At 45.2% G+C, this 15126-nt stretch overlaps 1 protein-coding gene across 1 annotated transcript in view; it reads right to left on the bottom strand.

The window, feature by feature from the left end:
• The window catches only part of GUCY1A2 (guanylate cyclase 1 soluble subunit alpha 2), a 197292-nt gene that overhangs the window by 151910 nt on the left and 30256 nt on the right, over nucleotides 1-15126 (bottom strand). Inside the window, exon 3 of the mRNA XM_063127098.1 lies at nucleotides 11088-11209. Coding sequence (XP_062983168.1) covers nucleotides 11088-11209 — 122 coding nt within the window. The remainder of the gene's footprint in view (nucleotides 1-11087; nucleotides 11210-15126) is intronic.

Genomic DNA, 15126 nt, shown 5'->3' with positions numbered 1-15126 from the left:
GTGTAACTCCAATAGACTAGATGGTTTAGTCCCTTGGGGAGGAATCCTCACTCAGAAGGAAAGCTAAGAAAGCTAGGATAAAAAGGAGAGGAGGATTATGTACACCGCCTTGGGTTCCTTGGAGGAAAAAAGGCGGGATATAAATGCAATAAATAAATAAATAAATAAATAAATAGCAGAAAAGGTCCATTTATTTTGCTGGGAAGCAGAAATGCTAGAGGATGGATTTATGATTCTGGGCTCTTTTCATCTTGTACAAGGTAAACCAAACTAATATTTGTATATAGCAGAATTTCAAGCAGATGGGGAATCATTTTCATATCTGTTATATTCATACCATTATTTCAGGGCTACCACCTTGCACTACAATGTGTAAGTCACTAGTTGTAGACCGTCCTGTGGCCTGAAGTTAAGAAATCTACACAAGGACTACTGAGCATCTTGAGAAAACCAAAAGAACCTGGGACTGGCTTACCTTAGGGTGGATTCCTGCATTGAGCAGGGGGTTGGACTTGATGGCCTTGTAGGCTCCTTCCAACTCTACTATTTTATGATTCTACTGTAACGTTGCAAGCAAGAACTCCGTATTTCGTTTGGCCAATTATTACATGTATTTGTACTGGGGAAGTTGTTGCATGCTTTAGTAAGAATTTTTATTCTTACTAAAAATATGTGTGTTCAGTTATATATTTGCGATTGTTATTTTAATTAAGCCCCATGGGACCCACACAAGCGGAGGTTCTACTAGCAATTGGGGAGTCAGACACTTCCCTTAAGGGCCAGATAGAGCTATGGGGGTCTCCAGCTGCCAATCTGAAGTCTACAGTCTATACCACAAAGGCCTGGAGTGTGCCCCCACCCCTGTCATCGCTATTTCCAACACTGAAGTACCGCTGCTGGTCCAGCCACAGTGTGGGCAGGGGGAGGTTAAAGCAGTCGAGGATGCTGGAAGGGGAAGTGGCGGCAAAAGCACTCCAGGTGACTCAAAGCAACCAACATCGCACTGTTTCTGCAACACTAATGGGGATGCAATACCAGTGCAGAGGGTCAGAGACGTGGGGAAGTGGGAGGAGGATAAATCTTCTTCCTCTCCCTCAGCAACCCAAAGCAGGCAGGTTGTATCAATTCCTGGAGGATTAGGCTGTTAATGGCTACTAGCCCTGATGTTTATGTGCTACCTCCAGTATCCGAGGCAGTAAGCCTGTGTGCCCCAGTTGCTGGGGGACATGCAGTTGCTGGGGAACATGGGTGGGAGGGTGCTGTTGCACCATGACCTGCTTTATTGGTCCCTGGTCAACAGCTGGTTGGCCACTGTGTGAACAGAGTGCTGGACTAGATGGACCCTCGGTCTGATCCAGCATGGCTCTTGTTATGTTCTTATCTGTGTTTCCTCGCCACTAATGGCAACATGCAACCAGCACAGCCAGTCAGGTTGCTGGGGAGAAGAGGAGGTGGAGTTAACCTGCCTCACACACACACACAGCAATCCTGCAGCAATCACTGTGATGGGGGCAAGGTTAAAGTCTCCCCCCCCCAGCCTGTGTGTGTGTGTGTGCGTGCGCACATGGGTGTGGCCCTCAGCCCCCCTGCCAACACCACATGCCACCCTCGAGGCCCAAAGAGTGATGCACCCTAGTCAACAGTGAGCACATGAAACGGAGTTAACACTACCCTAACAGTTTCATAACAACGACTACAGGATTAATGAGGGAGACCAAACACCCTCACCAGCCACCCCAGTAATTCCTAGAAAAGTGAGAACGCCTTTCACACTGCTCACAATCAACCTGAAAGACATGCCTGAAAGACCTGCAAGCTGTACAATTTCTTTAAATACACACGCACACACATTTTCATCCTTTTCAAGCTTTCGTCGCAGAATCTCATACTTTTGATTAGCAAACAGGTCACAACATCGAGAGCTGAGATTGCCTAATGAACGGCCGCTGAATGACAACTTGCACCAAATGTTTTCTTGCTTCGGCAAACTATTCCCTTAAAGGTGGCTACTTGAGGACGATCTATTTTAAGATGACTGCTAATCATTTGCACTTTCCTATCATTTCAGACGAGTGGCTCTTTTAAGCCTTTCACCCTTCAATCACAGTTATCTCTTAGGGTAAACAGTTTCTTCTCTGCTCAGCAGCACCAAGAAAGGAAAAAGTAACAAGGAAAAGCAACTTTTCTAAGAACCACCAAATCTATTGATAGCAATATCATTGACATTGTGTTTAAGGCCACCTCTTGCCTAGCAGGGCAAGGGCCTCATCTACACCAAGCAGGATATTCCACTATGAAAGTGGTATGAAAGCAGTATATAAAAGGCAGGAGCCACACTACTGCTTTATAGCGGGATTGAAGTGCACTGACAACTGTTGGGGCCCATGACACATCTACACCAAGCAGGATATAATATGGAAGTGGAATGAAAGCGGTTTATGGTATGTGTCAATGGGCCCCAACAGTTGTCAGTGCAACTCAATACCTGTATAAAGAAGTAGTGTGGCTCCTGCCTTTTATATACCGCTTTCATAGTGGAATATCCTGCTTGGTGTAGATGAGCCCAAGGAAAGCTGGGAAGTTTTTCCAAAGGCCCAATCTCCATGGAGACCATTTCTCCCATTCTCACCCGTTGCCATTCTTCTTTCACTTCGCAAGGATAACCAGGGGCAGGAAGAAATAAATGGTTTCCAAATATCATCGGATTTTAGGGAAAGCTGTCAAGGGGGTACATAAAGGTTCATATGAGCCCTGGACATGAGAGGCACCATTCATGGAGGGAGAAGGAGCAAAGAAGATTGAGTAGAAGCCAATTGTGGCAAGGTTCAAAAGCAGAAAAAAATCCATTTCTAAATCGGAAATGTTTCCCCCCAAAATTAATTAGTAACATAATGAACGGATACTGTGCTAATCAAACTTGGCAGTGTCGAAGTTGTAATTAACCGCTAACAGGTGACTGTCCCTACCAAGAATACAATCAAACTGCATGGTTCTTTGGACATGCTAAAGTTGGCATGCTAACATTTTCAGCGTCTCTGTTTTCTTTCTTAACATCTAAACAATGTAATGAAAGAGTATGCAACTCAGTTATGCCGTCTTAAAATATTTACAAGTATTCCAATAAAAATCATTTCCAAGTAAAGCTTTGGATTTGTTTGAATTTGAAAAGAACATTTAAGCCAACTTGACAGAGCAATCCAGTGTATGTCTACAAAGAAGTAAGTCCTGCTGAGTTCAATGGAGTTTACATGTGTATAGCAAAGGTGGGCAACTCGTGGCCTTCCAGATGTTGTTAGATTGCATCTCCCATCAGCCCTAGCCAACATAGCCAATGGTAAGGGATGATGGGAGTTGTAGTCCAACGAGTTCTGGAAGGAAACAAGCTGCCCACCTCTGGCATCTAGGACTGCAACCTAAGTACATCGAAATGATTTTTTTCATCTAATAAATATTTTAAATGAATATTAAATAAATTAATATTTTTGGTTTATTGGGGGAGGGGGGAATTAGAGATGTTTATACAATCTGAAAAAATTAAAATGGTAAAAATAATTTAAACGGTATACTTTTCTTAACTTTTTTTTTAGCTTGTTTACTAAATGTTTAAAACCTGCTAAATCAGATCCAAATCAGTTTGTTGTTGTTTATTCGTTCAGTTGCTTCCGACTCTTCGTGACTTCATGGACCAGCCCACGCCAGAGCTTTCTGCCGGATGTCGCCACCCCCAGCTCCCCCAAGGTCAAGTCTGTCACCTCCAGAATATCATCCATCCATCTTGCCCTTGGTCGGCCCCTCTTCCTTTTGCCTTCCACTTTCCCTAGCATCAGCCTCTTCTCCAGGGTGTCCTGTCTTCTCATTATGTGGCCAAAGTATTTCAGTTTTGCCTTTAATACCATTCCCTCAAGTGAGCAGCCTGGCTTTATTTCCTGGAGTATGGACTGGTTTGATCTTCTTGCAGTCCAAGGCACTCTCAGAATTTTCCTCCAACACCACAGTTCAAAAGCATCTATCTTCCTTCGCTCAGCTTTCCTTATGGTCCAGCTCTCGCAGCCATAGGTTACTACGGGGAATACCATTGCTTTAACTATGCGGACCTTTGTTGTCAGTGTGGTGTCTCTGCTCTTAACTATTTTATCAAGATTTGTCATTGCTCTCCTCCCAAGAAGTAAACGTCTTCTGATTTCCTGGCTGCAGTCAGTGTCTGCAGTAATCTTTGCGCCCAGAAATACAAAGTCTGTCACTGCCTCCACGTTTTCTCCCTCTATTTGCCAGTTATCAATCAAGCTAGTTGCCCTAATCTTGGTTTTTTCGAGATTTAACTGCAACCCAGCTTTTGCACTTTCTTCTTTCACCTTTGTCATAAGGCTCCTCAGCTCCTCCTCGCTTTCAGCCATCAAAGAGGTGTCATCTGCATATCTGAGATTGTTAATGTTTCTTCCTGCAATTTTAACTCCAGCCACTAAAAACGTTTCCAATTCAAAATTTTCCAAAAACTCCACAGCACGGAATATATTCAAGACTAAGCATGCAATCCTCTGGAAGGCCTAGGACATTTCCATGCCCCCCTGCCTAAACTACCATAGGACTGTGATCTAAAGTGTAAAAAAAAAGCCCCCAAAAAAGCAGTGAGCTGGATCCAAACTGCAATCTGCTCACTAACTCAAGCCATGGCTAGACCAGGCCTATATCCCGGGATCATCCTGGGATCATCCCTGTACATCCAAATGACACACAGGGGATACCGGGAGCAGACAGGGACACCCCTCCATTTGCCTGGGATAATCCTTAGGTCTAGCTAAGGCCTTAAGCTGGATCCAGCCAAGTGTATTTTAAAAGCATTCATTGTGGGCCTTTAAAGCCATGATTGCTGGGGGGGGGACGCAAAGCATGCTTTCCGGCGCCTCCAGAAAGTGCGCAATTCCCCCGGCATGTTAATGGTGCGCCAGGGGAATTGCGTACTTTCCGGAGGACTCAGAAAATGTGCACTGCCGAGCACTCGGCCAGGCCGGCTCCGGGAACAGGGCCAGCGCCTGGGATAATCCTTAGGTCTAGCTAAGGCCTTAGGCTGGATCCAGCCAAGAGTATTTTAAAAGCATTCATTGTGGGTTTTGCGGTAATCAAAGAGGCAGGAAATACTGATGGTCTGCAACATGGAGGCGGTGGCTTCCCTATCCCCACTGTACGACATCTCCGAAGAGGAACCAAAGCTCAATGGTAGAACACAGGTCTTTTTTCTAGGCAGAAGCCCCCAGAATATTTCCAGTTAAAAGAAATAGGAAGCGGGTGGTGGGGAAAAACTGTTTAAGATCCTGGAGAATTCCTGCCAGTCACAGTACCCAAAACGGATCGATGGGCAAACAGACTGAGGCACCTTCTTGTATCAAGAGCTCAGCTTCCCTCAAGGAGTCTCCATCTTCCATGCACAGATGTGAAATGAGCTAAGTCAATGGGAACTAAGAGTAAGTAACTTAGGCCTTAGATGTGCCACATGATGCACAGGGGATCCCGGGATCAGTGAGGGATGATCCCTCCCTTGCCCCAGAATCTTCCCCTCCACTTTAGGCCCAGTTTGTGCAGATGTCGCGGTTTGTCACGGCTCCTCGCGGTTCCTTACTAGAAACCGGGACCCGAGCACGGGGCACACAGCTCCTCAGGAGCTCTGCGCCCATTGGGGGTGGGGTGGGGGGAGCTGAGAATATTTTTTTTAAAAAAAAGGACTTACCTTTTGCGCACGAGTGCTTGTGCACTCCTGTCTCTTTAAAAAAATTGGTGGGCACAACACCTCTCCTTCTGAGGTCATCACCCGCCTCGTGTGATCAGAGGGGGAGATTTTGTGATAAAATATCGCGGGATCTTCACCCCTCCGTCCCGCTAAACTGCTAGGTCTAGCTGAGGCCTATGTCTCGAAACTAAGAGCCGGCCCTACCATTAGGCATAGTAAAGCAACTGCCTCAGGCGGCAGTTGCTGAGAAACAACAGCAAGGTGCTGGTGGAAAGAACTGTGAGCCACGAGGCCTGCCCTGTGCCTCCTAGGCTAGCCTGATACCTTCAGATGCAGTGGAGAACACTGTCCCATCACCGATGTTGAAGAAAAGATTGAACTGCCACTCAGCTTTTGTACCTGGAATGGAAAGGGGCAACATCTTGTATTTTTGCCTCAGGCAACAAAATGTCTTGGGCCGGCCCTGCAACCTAGTATATTTTGAAAGCATTTCTTGTGGGATTTTTAGACTTTATGAAAATCAAAGATGCAGGAGCTGCTGATAGTTTGAAAAATGGAGCAGACCGAGCCATGTCAGTCCTCCTCTTTTTTTCTTTTTTTTTACACTGAGCACTCTACATACCTGCTTCGGTTCAGAAATCTGCATGTCAGGAAAAGCGAGTAGGTTTCCTGCCACAAGCATGCAAGATTAATAGCACTGACATCACTGCATGGTGTGGGTGGAACTTCACATAAGCAAGAAGGAGAGCAATCTCTGAAAAGGGGCTGCACGTTTAGGAAAGAAGCTGTGGTTTTCTTACACAACCCGTGAGAAACTGTGGTATTTTCCATGATTGTTTCCACCTGCGAGAATAAAGGAGGAAGGCACCCTACAAAACCAACCCACAATTGTTCTCTCCAGAAGCTTCTTAAAAAATAATAATACTTAAGCCAAGAATATCTCTGGAAAGGGGTGACAAGTTTGAGTAGCAGGCTGCGGTTTGTCTATTGCAAAAAAAAGTCATGCCCTTCATTTTTTTTACTGGGATCTTTATTTCTTAAGGGCATGAATTAGGTACTTGGTATAATATAAATATTTAGCAGCCCATACAATAACAATAGAATCTCAATGGACTTGCAAGAAACCTGGAAGGTTCATGATTAGGGATGTATGAGAAATTTGTATCAGTTCATTTTTTTTTTTTTACCAGGATTTACCATTTGTACCTTCTGGACTGAACCCGGACTCGAACACAATCTGTGGTCGAGGTCCATACATTTCTGAGCTTGAAATGTCATTAGAACAAAATGTGTTCAACAGCATGTGTACGTTTGAAAAATGTGCATGCAGAAGTGCATACTTATGAAAAATGTGCCCAAATACACTTTCATCAACAGGAGAAGAAGGCATACATTTCAAAGATGCACACAACGGATAGGTATATTTAGAAAAATACGGATGAAAATACGCAAGGACTTTCATGTGAAGAGGGGGGAAACCCAAAGCTCGCTATTTGATATGGACTCAAGTCAGAACGAGGTTCGGGATGGAATTCGGAGAACTTCAGCTTGGGTTTGCTGATTCGTACATTCCTCTTTGTAGCCTTCTGAACTTGGGAGAAGAGTGCAATTAAAAAGTCTCCAGAAGCAAGAACAACAAGGAAGGGTTTAAATGGAGGGACAGTGGAGAAAAATCCATGTGCAAAAAGAGATTATAATCCCAAGGCAGATTTCCAAATCAGTTCAGCACACAATATTAATGGCTTTGCAAAGGTTTGTGGCTAGTGATCTCACCAGTGGCTTACACTACCGTCACTTACGCAAACTTGCCCATCAGTCAAGCTTGTCATCACAGGAGCTTCTTTTAGTGGCTACTGTGATTAAGGCCTTTTCTCTGGTGGCCTCCCAGATACAGAACTCCTGTTTCAGACATGTTCTGCTGGAATCATCATTATTATCTTTAGATGTGCAGCTAAAGTTTATCCTATTCACATGAGCTTTTAATGGTAGTTGATACTTTTATTAAAAAGAAAATGGTAGCTTCTGTTTCTAGGCCGTGTGACCTGATTGGTTTTATGAGTATGTTTAAGAATGGCTTAACACAATTTTAATGGCATTCAAAATGTTTGGAGATAATATTGGTGGAAAGGTGGGATATACATTTCATAAATAGAGAAACAATATATGCTGGAATCTTGCTGTCCACGCCTAATTGCTCACACCAACAGCAAGGATTAGTAGAAAGAGGAGCTGTAGCAGCAACAGCTTTAGAATCTGCGCTTTGATTACTCAGAAATAAATCCTCCTAATTTCAACAGGATTTGCTTCTGTTTATCTTTTTAGGATTGCAGGAAGGCGGACTGATCCAATGCATGTTTACTCAAAAGCAAGGTTGTCTTTGTCCAATGTGGCTGAGTTCAAGTTAGGACGCACAGGATTTTAGCTTTTATGGCAGGGGAGCACAAACCTCCAGCCTCTGGGCCAAATCCAGCCCACCTGAGTAGCGATAGGGTAAAAATCTGCCTGGGTCCGTGAGTGCAGCAGATGCCCCTACATCTGGCCCTCACGGGCCTCAATGGACGCACCCAACAGATTTCCACCTCATCAATGCCAAAGGACAAAGGGGGTGCAGGTCCAGGCAGAACTCAGTTCCGCTCAGACCTCCACACACCCTTTGTCCTGCATTAATGGCAACGGGGTGGGTGGGAATATGCAATTTCCCCATGGCTGGGGAAATCCATCTCCCCCACCCTGTGCTGACCGTGGCCTTAAAGGCCCTCTTGGATTAAGAGGGCGTTTAAAGCCACGATTGCTGGGGGGGAGGCAAAGCATGCTTTCCGGCGCCTCCAGAAAGTGCGCAATTCCCCCGGTATGTTAATGGTGCGCCAGGGGAATTGCGTACTTTCCGGAGGACTCAGAAAATGTGCACTGCCGAGCACTCGGCCAGGCTGGCTCTGGGAACAGGGCCAGCGCCTGGGATAATCCTTAGGTCTAGCTAAGGCCTTAGGCTGGATCCAGCCAAGAGTATTTTAAAAGCATTCATTGTGGGTTTTGCGGTAATCAAAGAGGCAGGAAATACTGATGGTCTGCAACATGGAGGCGGTGGCTTCCCTATCCCCACTGTATGACATCTCCGAAGAGGAACCAAAGCTCAATGGTGGAACACAGGTCTTTTTTCTAGGCAGAAGCCCCCTGGTTGGCAGGTGCCCCATGAGTTCTCCATCTCCTACACCTGAGGTCTCACCGTGGCCCTCCAGGGTGCTGCAGATGACCACACATCCTTCCCCTGGCTCCATCCCCTTTTCAACAGCCACCGATCGTTTGATGGTTTTCTGGCTTTCATGCAGTTTTCCCCCATTCTAAAAGGCTGTAATGCCCCAAGGCTTAGTTACCCACACATATGCAAAAGCCTTCTTCGGTTGATCCCATCAGATAGCCCCATTATTATTTTTTCCAACAAGCATTATAGCCATCTGCATTCTAACCATGGTCAAAATGGCCACATTTTCTACCAAGGCACAAAATATGTCATGTCAATTACTGAAAGCTTCCGTTGCCTTTGCAAAACATGGCCACAGGGGAGCAGGGGAGCCCTGCTTCTTTGGCCATGAATTCGCTCACTTTAAAACGCACATGGAAGGAGGTAGGAGGCAAAGGGGCTCCTATAATATTTGCAAACGGTGAGAATTTCCTTGCACAGCTTTCAACACACTATAAAGTTAAAGTGTGAGAATCGTGAAGCAAAACGGAAGAAGTGTTCAAGCGGCTCGCAAATTGCTGGAAAGGCACTAAATGAGCAATCCGCCAGGATTTTCTCCCCCACATGCCCTAGAGCAGCCTTCCATAAGTGGGGCCCTCCATATGTTTAAAACGTCAACTCCCAACAGCCCCTGCCAGCATAACTAATGGTGAGGAATTCTGGGTGTTGCGGTCCAAAATTTCTGGAGGGTGCTTGGTTGGGGAAGGCTGCCCTAGAGAAATCAATGGGGAAACTTTGCATAAAATCCATTCAGATCTTCTCCTGCAAGAGCTTTTCAACGGCATTTGCGTGGGTGAAGTTCCTGCTTCGTTGCCTGGCTGTGATCTAAAATACACCAGCAGGAAGAACCATGTGAGAGAAGTCTTTAAGCGTGCTCCGACTGGTGTGGGAGCAGCCCTGGAGAAGGTGGCCCTCACACCAATACAGGAGCATGCAAAGCAGGCATGATTATGTAAAGAGGGAGCCTTACCACTAGATGGGGAATCTAGAGAACAGGAATTGCCCAGATCAGAAGAGAGGCTTAAGGGTAAGGGCATGGTCACTGGGGAGGGGTCAATGAGGAAAGATGGAGAGAGAAGGCCAAAGGTCAAGAGGTTGTGCCTGGCAAAGAGGAGAAACAGCCACACTCAAAGAGAAGGAAGATGGCTGTATGCGAGAGGAAGGCTTGCTGTAAGGACCAAGAGAGGTGGCAGACAGAGGTCCATCAAAAAAAGGAATTTTATTTAATCAAGCAGGAGGGAAAACACACAAGTACACAGAACAGGTACGGGGGTGAGCTTACTTTAGTCCATAACCATCATAATCCTATTTTGCCTATTTCACAGGGGAGAAGCAAAGTAATTCACCTAGGGCATCCTTGAGGGACCCCACCACTGCAATCCTAAACTCACTTTACCCACGAGTACGTCCCAATGAGTTCTATGGGACTTTCTTGCCATTAGGCCTTGATATGGTTGCACTGTTAAGCGTATGAGTATACAAGACAGGGGTTGAAGGTGCATTTTGGAACTCACACATACATAACGTCCGGCCAATCAACCCCACACAACAACATGCCATTTACAACACGTGGATCGCTTCAAAGTAACTAAAAGATTAACCCAAGGCTTTGTAACTCCCCAGCAACAAGAAAGCAGAGCGTGTGCATCTATGCCCTGATCTTTTATGCTCATATAGGAGCTCCAAAGGATAAAGAGGATCTGTTGCATCTCTGCAAGGTCATGGAATAAACCATGTGCATAATGAGGAATGCTCTGGTAGCATCCTTCAACAGTCCGTTTTAAAACTGGGTATGTATGTTTCAGGGCCCATGGTCAAGGTACTAACAAACTGGATTTTATCAGTGGCGTCAAATATTTTGGTACATATCTCTGTCGCCTTCATGCCCTACTTCCCAAAGCTATCCAGCCGACCACTGCTAGAAACCGAATGCTGGGCTAGATGGAACTGAGTTGATCCAACAAGGCAAGTCTTATATGCATGGAAGCAATCTTGACACTATCACACGCTGATGATGCCAACTACAAGCCAATGTCTGCAGAATGGGCCTTCATCGATAAAACAAGAAAGGAAATTCAGAAAACGTCTCCGGCGAGTAAGAGAGCATGGCACAAAAGTACACGGTACCGAGTATATTTGCTGTACACTGGAGAATTCCTGAGACGTCTTCAGTTTCGTCACTGCCAGAGTGGTCTGTGTAGGAGCATCGGTTAGAGATATTGTGGAAGTTCTTTTCAGCATCCCTGTAACTAGAAAAAAACATAAAACCAGTGTATGACAGCAAAGCAAAGAATAAGCCTTCTAGACTCAGGCCTTAGCTAGACCTAAGGTTTATCCCGGGATTGTCCCAAAGTCACCCCTGTTCATGTAAATGACACACAGGATATCCCGGGAGCAGGCAGGGACGACCCTGGGACAATTCCGGGATAAACCTTAGGTCTAGCTAAGGCCTTAGTAGATATTTGGAAGAACAACCCTTCCTGAGGACGAATCAGCATGGCTTCGAAGAAAGTAAGTCCTATCACCTCCAACTTTTAGAGTTCTTTCAAGAGTGTCAAAAATAGATGGGAGTGATCCAGAGAGCTTTGTGAACCGGCCAGAGAGCTTCGGCTATTGGGCGGTATAAAAATGTAATAAATAAATAAATAAATCTTCAATGCAAAGCAGTGGAAGGGAGGCATAGAGATGTAAACTTTCCAGCAATTTAGAGGCTGTGGAGAAAAAAAACATTTTCCCCTGAGGGTTTCTGAATAAAAAGGAAATTTTGGGGAAATTGAAAAATAAGCACTACTTCTTTTTAAAATTGTTTATAGATCGAGAGTCGTTTTGTAGCTTTAAGACAGTCTTCCCCAATCTGGTGCCCTCCAAATATTTTGGACTTTAGCTCCCATCAGCCTCAGGCAGTATGACCAATGGTCCGGAATGCTGGGCACTGTAGTCCAAAACATCCAAAGGGCACCAGGTTGTGGAGGGGAGGGCAGCTTTAGGAGCGTAAAGCAGGCTTTCTGTTCCTAATTTTATGTAAAACTTAGCTTGCTCATAAACTTATCATTATGTTTTAAAACTTTTAAAAGTAAACTCAGTAAGTTTGAAATTATTGTCTGAATAGATTAGATCTACATTCATTGACTGCTACAGCATTCAGAAACACAGGATTCAATAGACCAAAACCCAAGGAAGTCAAGAACACACATTTACGATCAAGACTGTGACTCTACTCACATGTTGGGAAACTGACCATAAATATCTATCAGTAAAATATACTTTAGATCATTAATTTTAATAAGGAATGAAAGCAATAACTATGCTGGGAATCTTACAGGGAGGATTAAAAAACACTTGCCCATCCCCCATATTTTCATTATTTCCAATCATTTTACATTAGTCCGTCTATAAAAGTGTTCTTATTCCATAGTTTTTAGAAATCATTTTGGGGGGAATAAAGGCTGGGTAACAATATATAAATACTTTGTCTTAAATTCTAAAAGAAAATATTTCATAACCCAAAGCTGTTCCATTTTTCCAATTTTTCAGAAAAAACAAAACGGTCCTTGGGGGGGAAATTGAAAAAACGGTTTCCCCCCCCCACCCTGATTTTTCCATTTCCCACCCCCAGACCTTCACATCTCTAGGGAGGTGTTTGCAGGGGATGCAATTTGCAGAGGAGATAACAGCTGGCAAGGGTGCTTTAACCATTCTGTCACTTTGGCTTGGCAAACACGCAGATTGGGAAATCCCAGCTGCAGGGTAAATATGTTCTTGGATGAAAACATTGCGCCTGTTCAGAAGACACTTTAAACCCTGCTGGTTAAGGCTTATGGTTAAGCAGCAGGGTTTAAGGTGCCTTGTGTGAAGCGTTTTGCTAAACCCTGCTCACTCACTAACCACAGTCAGCCCGTCTGCAACAGAGTTAGCGGCTCTAACCGTGGCTTAAAGTGTTGTGTGAGACAGCACGGCTTGCGGTTAGTGCTAACTCCAGAGAACCACAGTTTTGCTAACCGCAGAGCCTGAAGTGTTGTCTGAACAGGCCCATTAAAAAGCAGCAGGCCCAGAAAGGATTAAACAGCCCCCTCCATCACCCCCTTCACCCCTGCTTACATGATCGCCCACCACCATTCTACAGACCCAACTTTGCAATCGAAAGTGTGTAATGCCGCTCAGATTAGCAGCTTCTTTCTAAGAATCATTGACTTATGTAGATTCCAAGTAGTGGCATTTGCTTGCAGCTTATCTAACGAGGGGCAAGAATTCCAGGCAGGAAGCAAAGCGGGGAAGCAGAACAGTGGAAGGGGAGGCGAGAAAGGGTGTAAACAAACTGTGAAGGGCGCACACACACACACACACACACACACACACAAACACGGTGCATCCAGTTGGCCATCTGTACAGCACCATGTACATTGATGGTGCTATATAAATAAATAATAATAATAATAATAATAATAATAATAATGCTACCAATCAAAAGGCAGCTATTTCATCTTTCCCTCCATCATCATCATCATCATCATCATTTATTTCTTATCCGCCTTTCCGATTGAGGCGGGGAACAACAGTAAATATAAAATACATAAAACTGAATTAAAACATAATATACATTGTTAAAACATCCTAAAAACATTTTAAAAACATCCTAAAATTCCACTGGATAGGCCTGTCGGAAAAAATAGCTTTCTTAAATGCTGATAGCCTGTTAAGTTGATGAATCTCCTCCGGTAGTCTGGGACCGGCAGAAGAGAAGGTCCTCTGGCTGACTGATGTAGATTCTTCCCAGAGGACCTGAGTGTGCGGGGTGGATTGTACAGGAGAAGGTGATCCCGCAGGTAGCCTGGACCCAAACCATGTAGGGCTTTAAAGGTGATACCAACACTTTATACTTCGCTCGGAAACTAATGGGCAGCCAGTGAAGAGATTTTAAGACTGGTGTAATGTGGTCACCCCTAGGTGTACCGGTGACCAGCCTGGCTGCCATATTTTGAACTAGTTGAAGTTTCTGGACCAGGCACAGAGGTAGCCCTATGTAGAGCACATTGCAGAAGTCGAGCCTCGAAGTTACCAGCACGTGCACTACCGTCTTTAGGTCTCCCAACTCAGGGGCACAGCTGGCGTATCAGCCGAAGCTGATAGTAGGCACTCCTGGCCGTCGCATCTATCTGGGTTGTCATTTGGAGCGACGGATCCAGAAGCACCCCCAAGCTGCGATAACAGTCTTTCAGGGGGAGTGTAACCCCATCCAGAACTAGCCTTTAAATGCAAAGAATCGAGTTGTTGCAAAGATTTTTGAGCTGTGGATTAACAGATGTTTTACCGTCAGGAAAAAAAAGGTGGAAGAAACAGCAAGGAAACACAGAAGGGTTACAAATGGAACACGACGTTGTCTGGACCCCTCGTACAACCCAGTGATTGTGGCAGGGCGATTGCACGACAAATGCTTCATCTGGAAACACCCCCGCACGCACACACGCAGCGTTCTTGGAATACAAGCTTGAAAAGGAGAGCATCCCCTTTGACGGAAGGTTTCCGTTCCCTTGCTCCCCCGTCTGTTCCATATTCTGCATCACGCTATGAGTAAGGCTGTGCAGGCGATTCCCTAAGCAACAGCTCCTTCTCCCACTCTGCCCCGAGGTGTTCTCCAGGCGTGCCAGCATTATTAACACCAAGGAGAGCTCAGCTTGACAAAAAGGTCACAGGATTCACAAGGACAAATTCCTAAAGCTCAGAGAGTTTCAAGAGTCTGGGATGAATTTAAACACATACTTCCGGCCTGTCTTGAACGGTACGCCAAAGTTGCCAGGGCACCAGGGTAATTACATACGAATCAAGGGCACCATTTGACAGGTGCTATTTGTCACTGCTGCTTAACCAATACAACAGCCCTGGCAGATGCCTTATCTGTACTATACAGCAGGGATGGGCAGGCTGCAGGGCAGATGTGGCCCCCAAGGGGTTCCCATCCGGCCCGCAAGCTTTTTTTGCTGTGATCTCTAAGAGATAACTCAGAGATAAGAAGGTATTTAAAGGCAATTAGCCTTTAAATGCCCTGCAAAGAATTGAGTTGTTGCAAAGATTTTTGAGCTGTGATTTTTGCAGGCAGGCAGGCAGGCAGAACTGCTGCACAGAACCAAGGGGTGGATTTGGGATACTATCTGAACATGCTGCTGAGTGA

This window comes from Elgaria multicarinata, chromosome 5 (genome assembly GCF_023053635.1).
Source record: "Elgaria multicarinata webbii isolate HBS135686 ecotype San Diego chromosome 5, rElgMul1.1.pri, whole genome shotgun sequence".
NCBI lineage: Eukaryota > Metazoa > Chordata > Lepidosauria > Squamata > Anguidae > Elgaria > Elgaria multicarinata.
The sequence above is the reverse complement of the archived record's forward strand: the minus strand, read 5'-3'. Positions and strand labels throughout refer to the sequence as shown.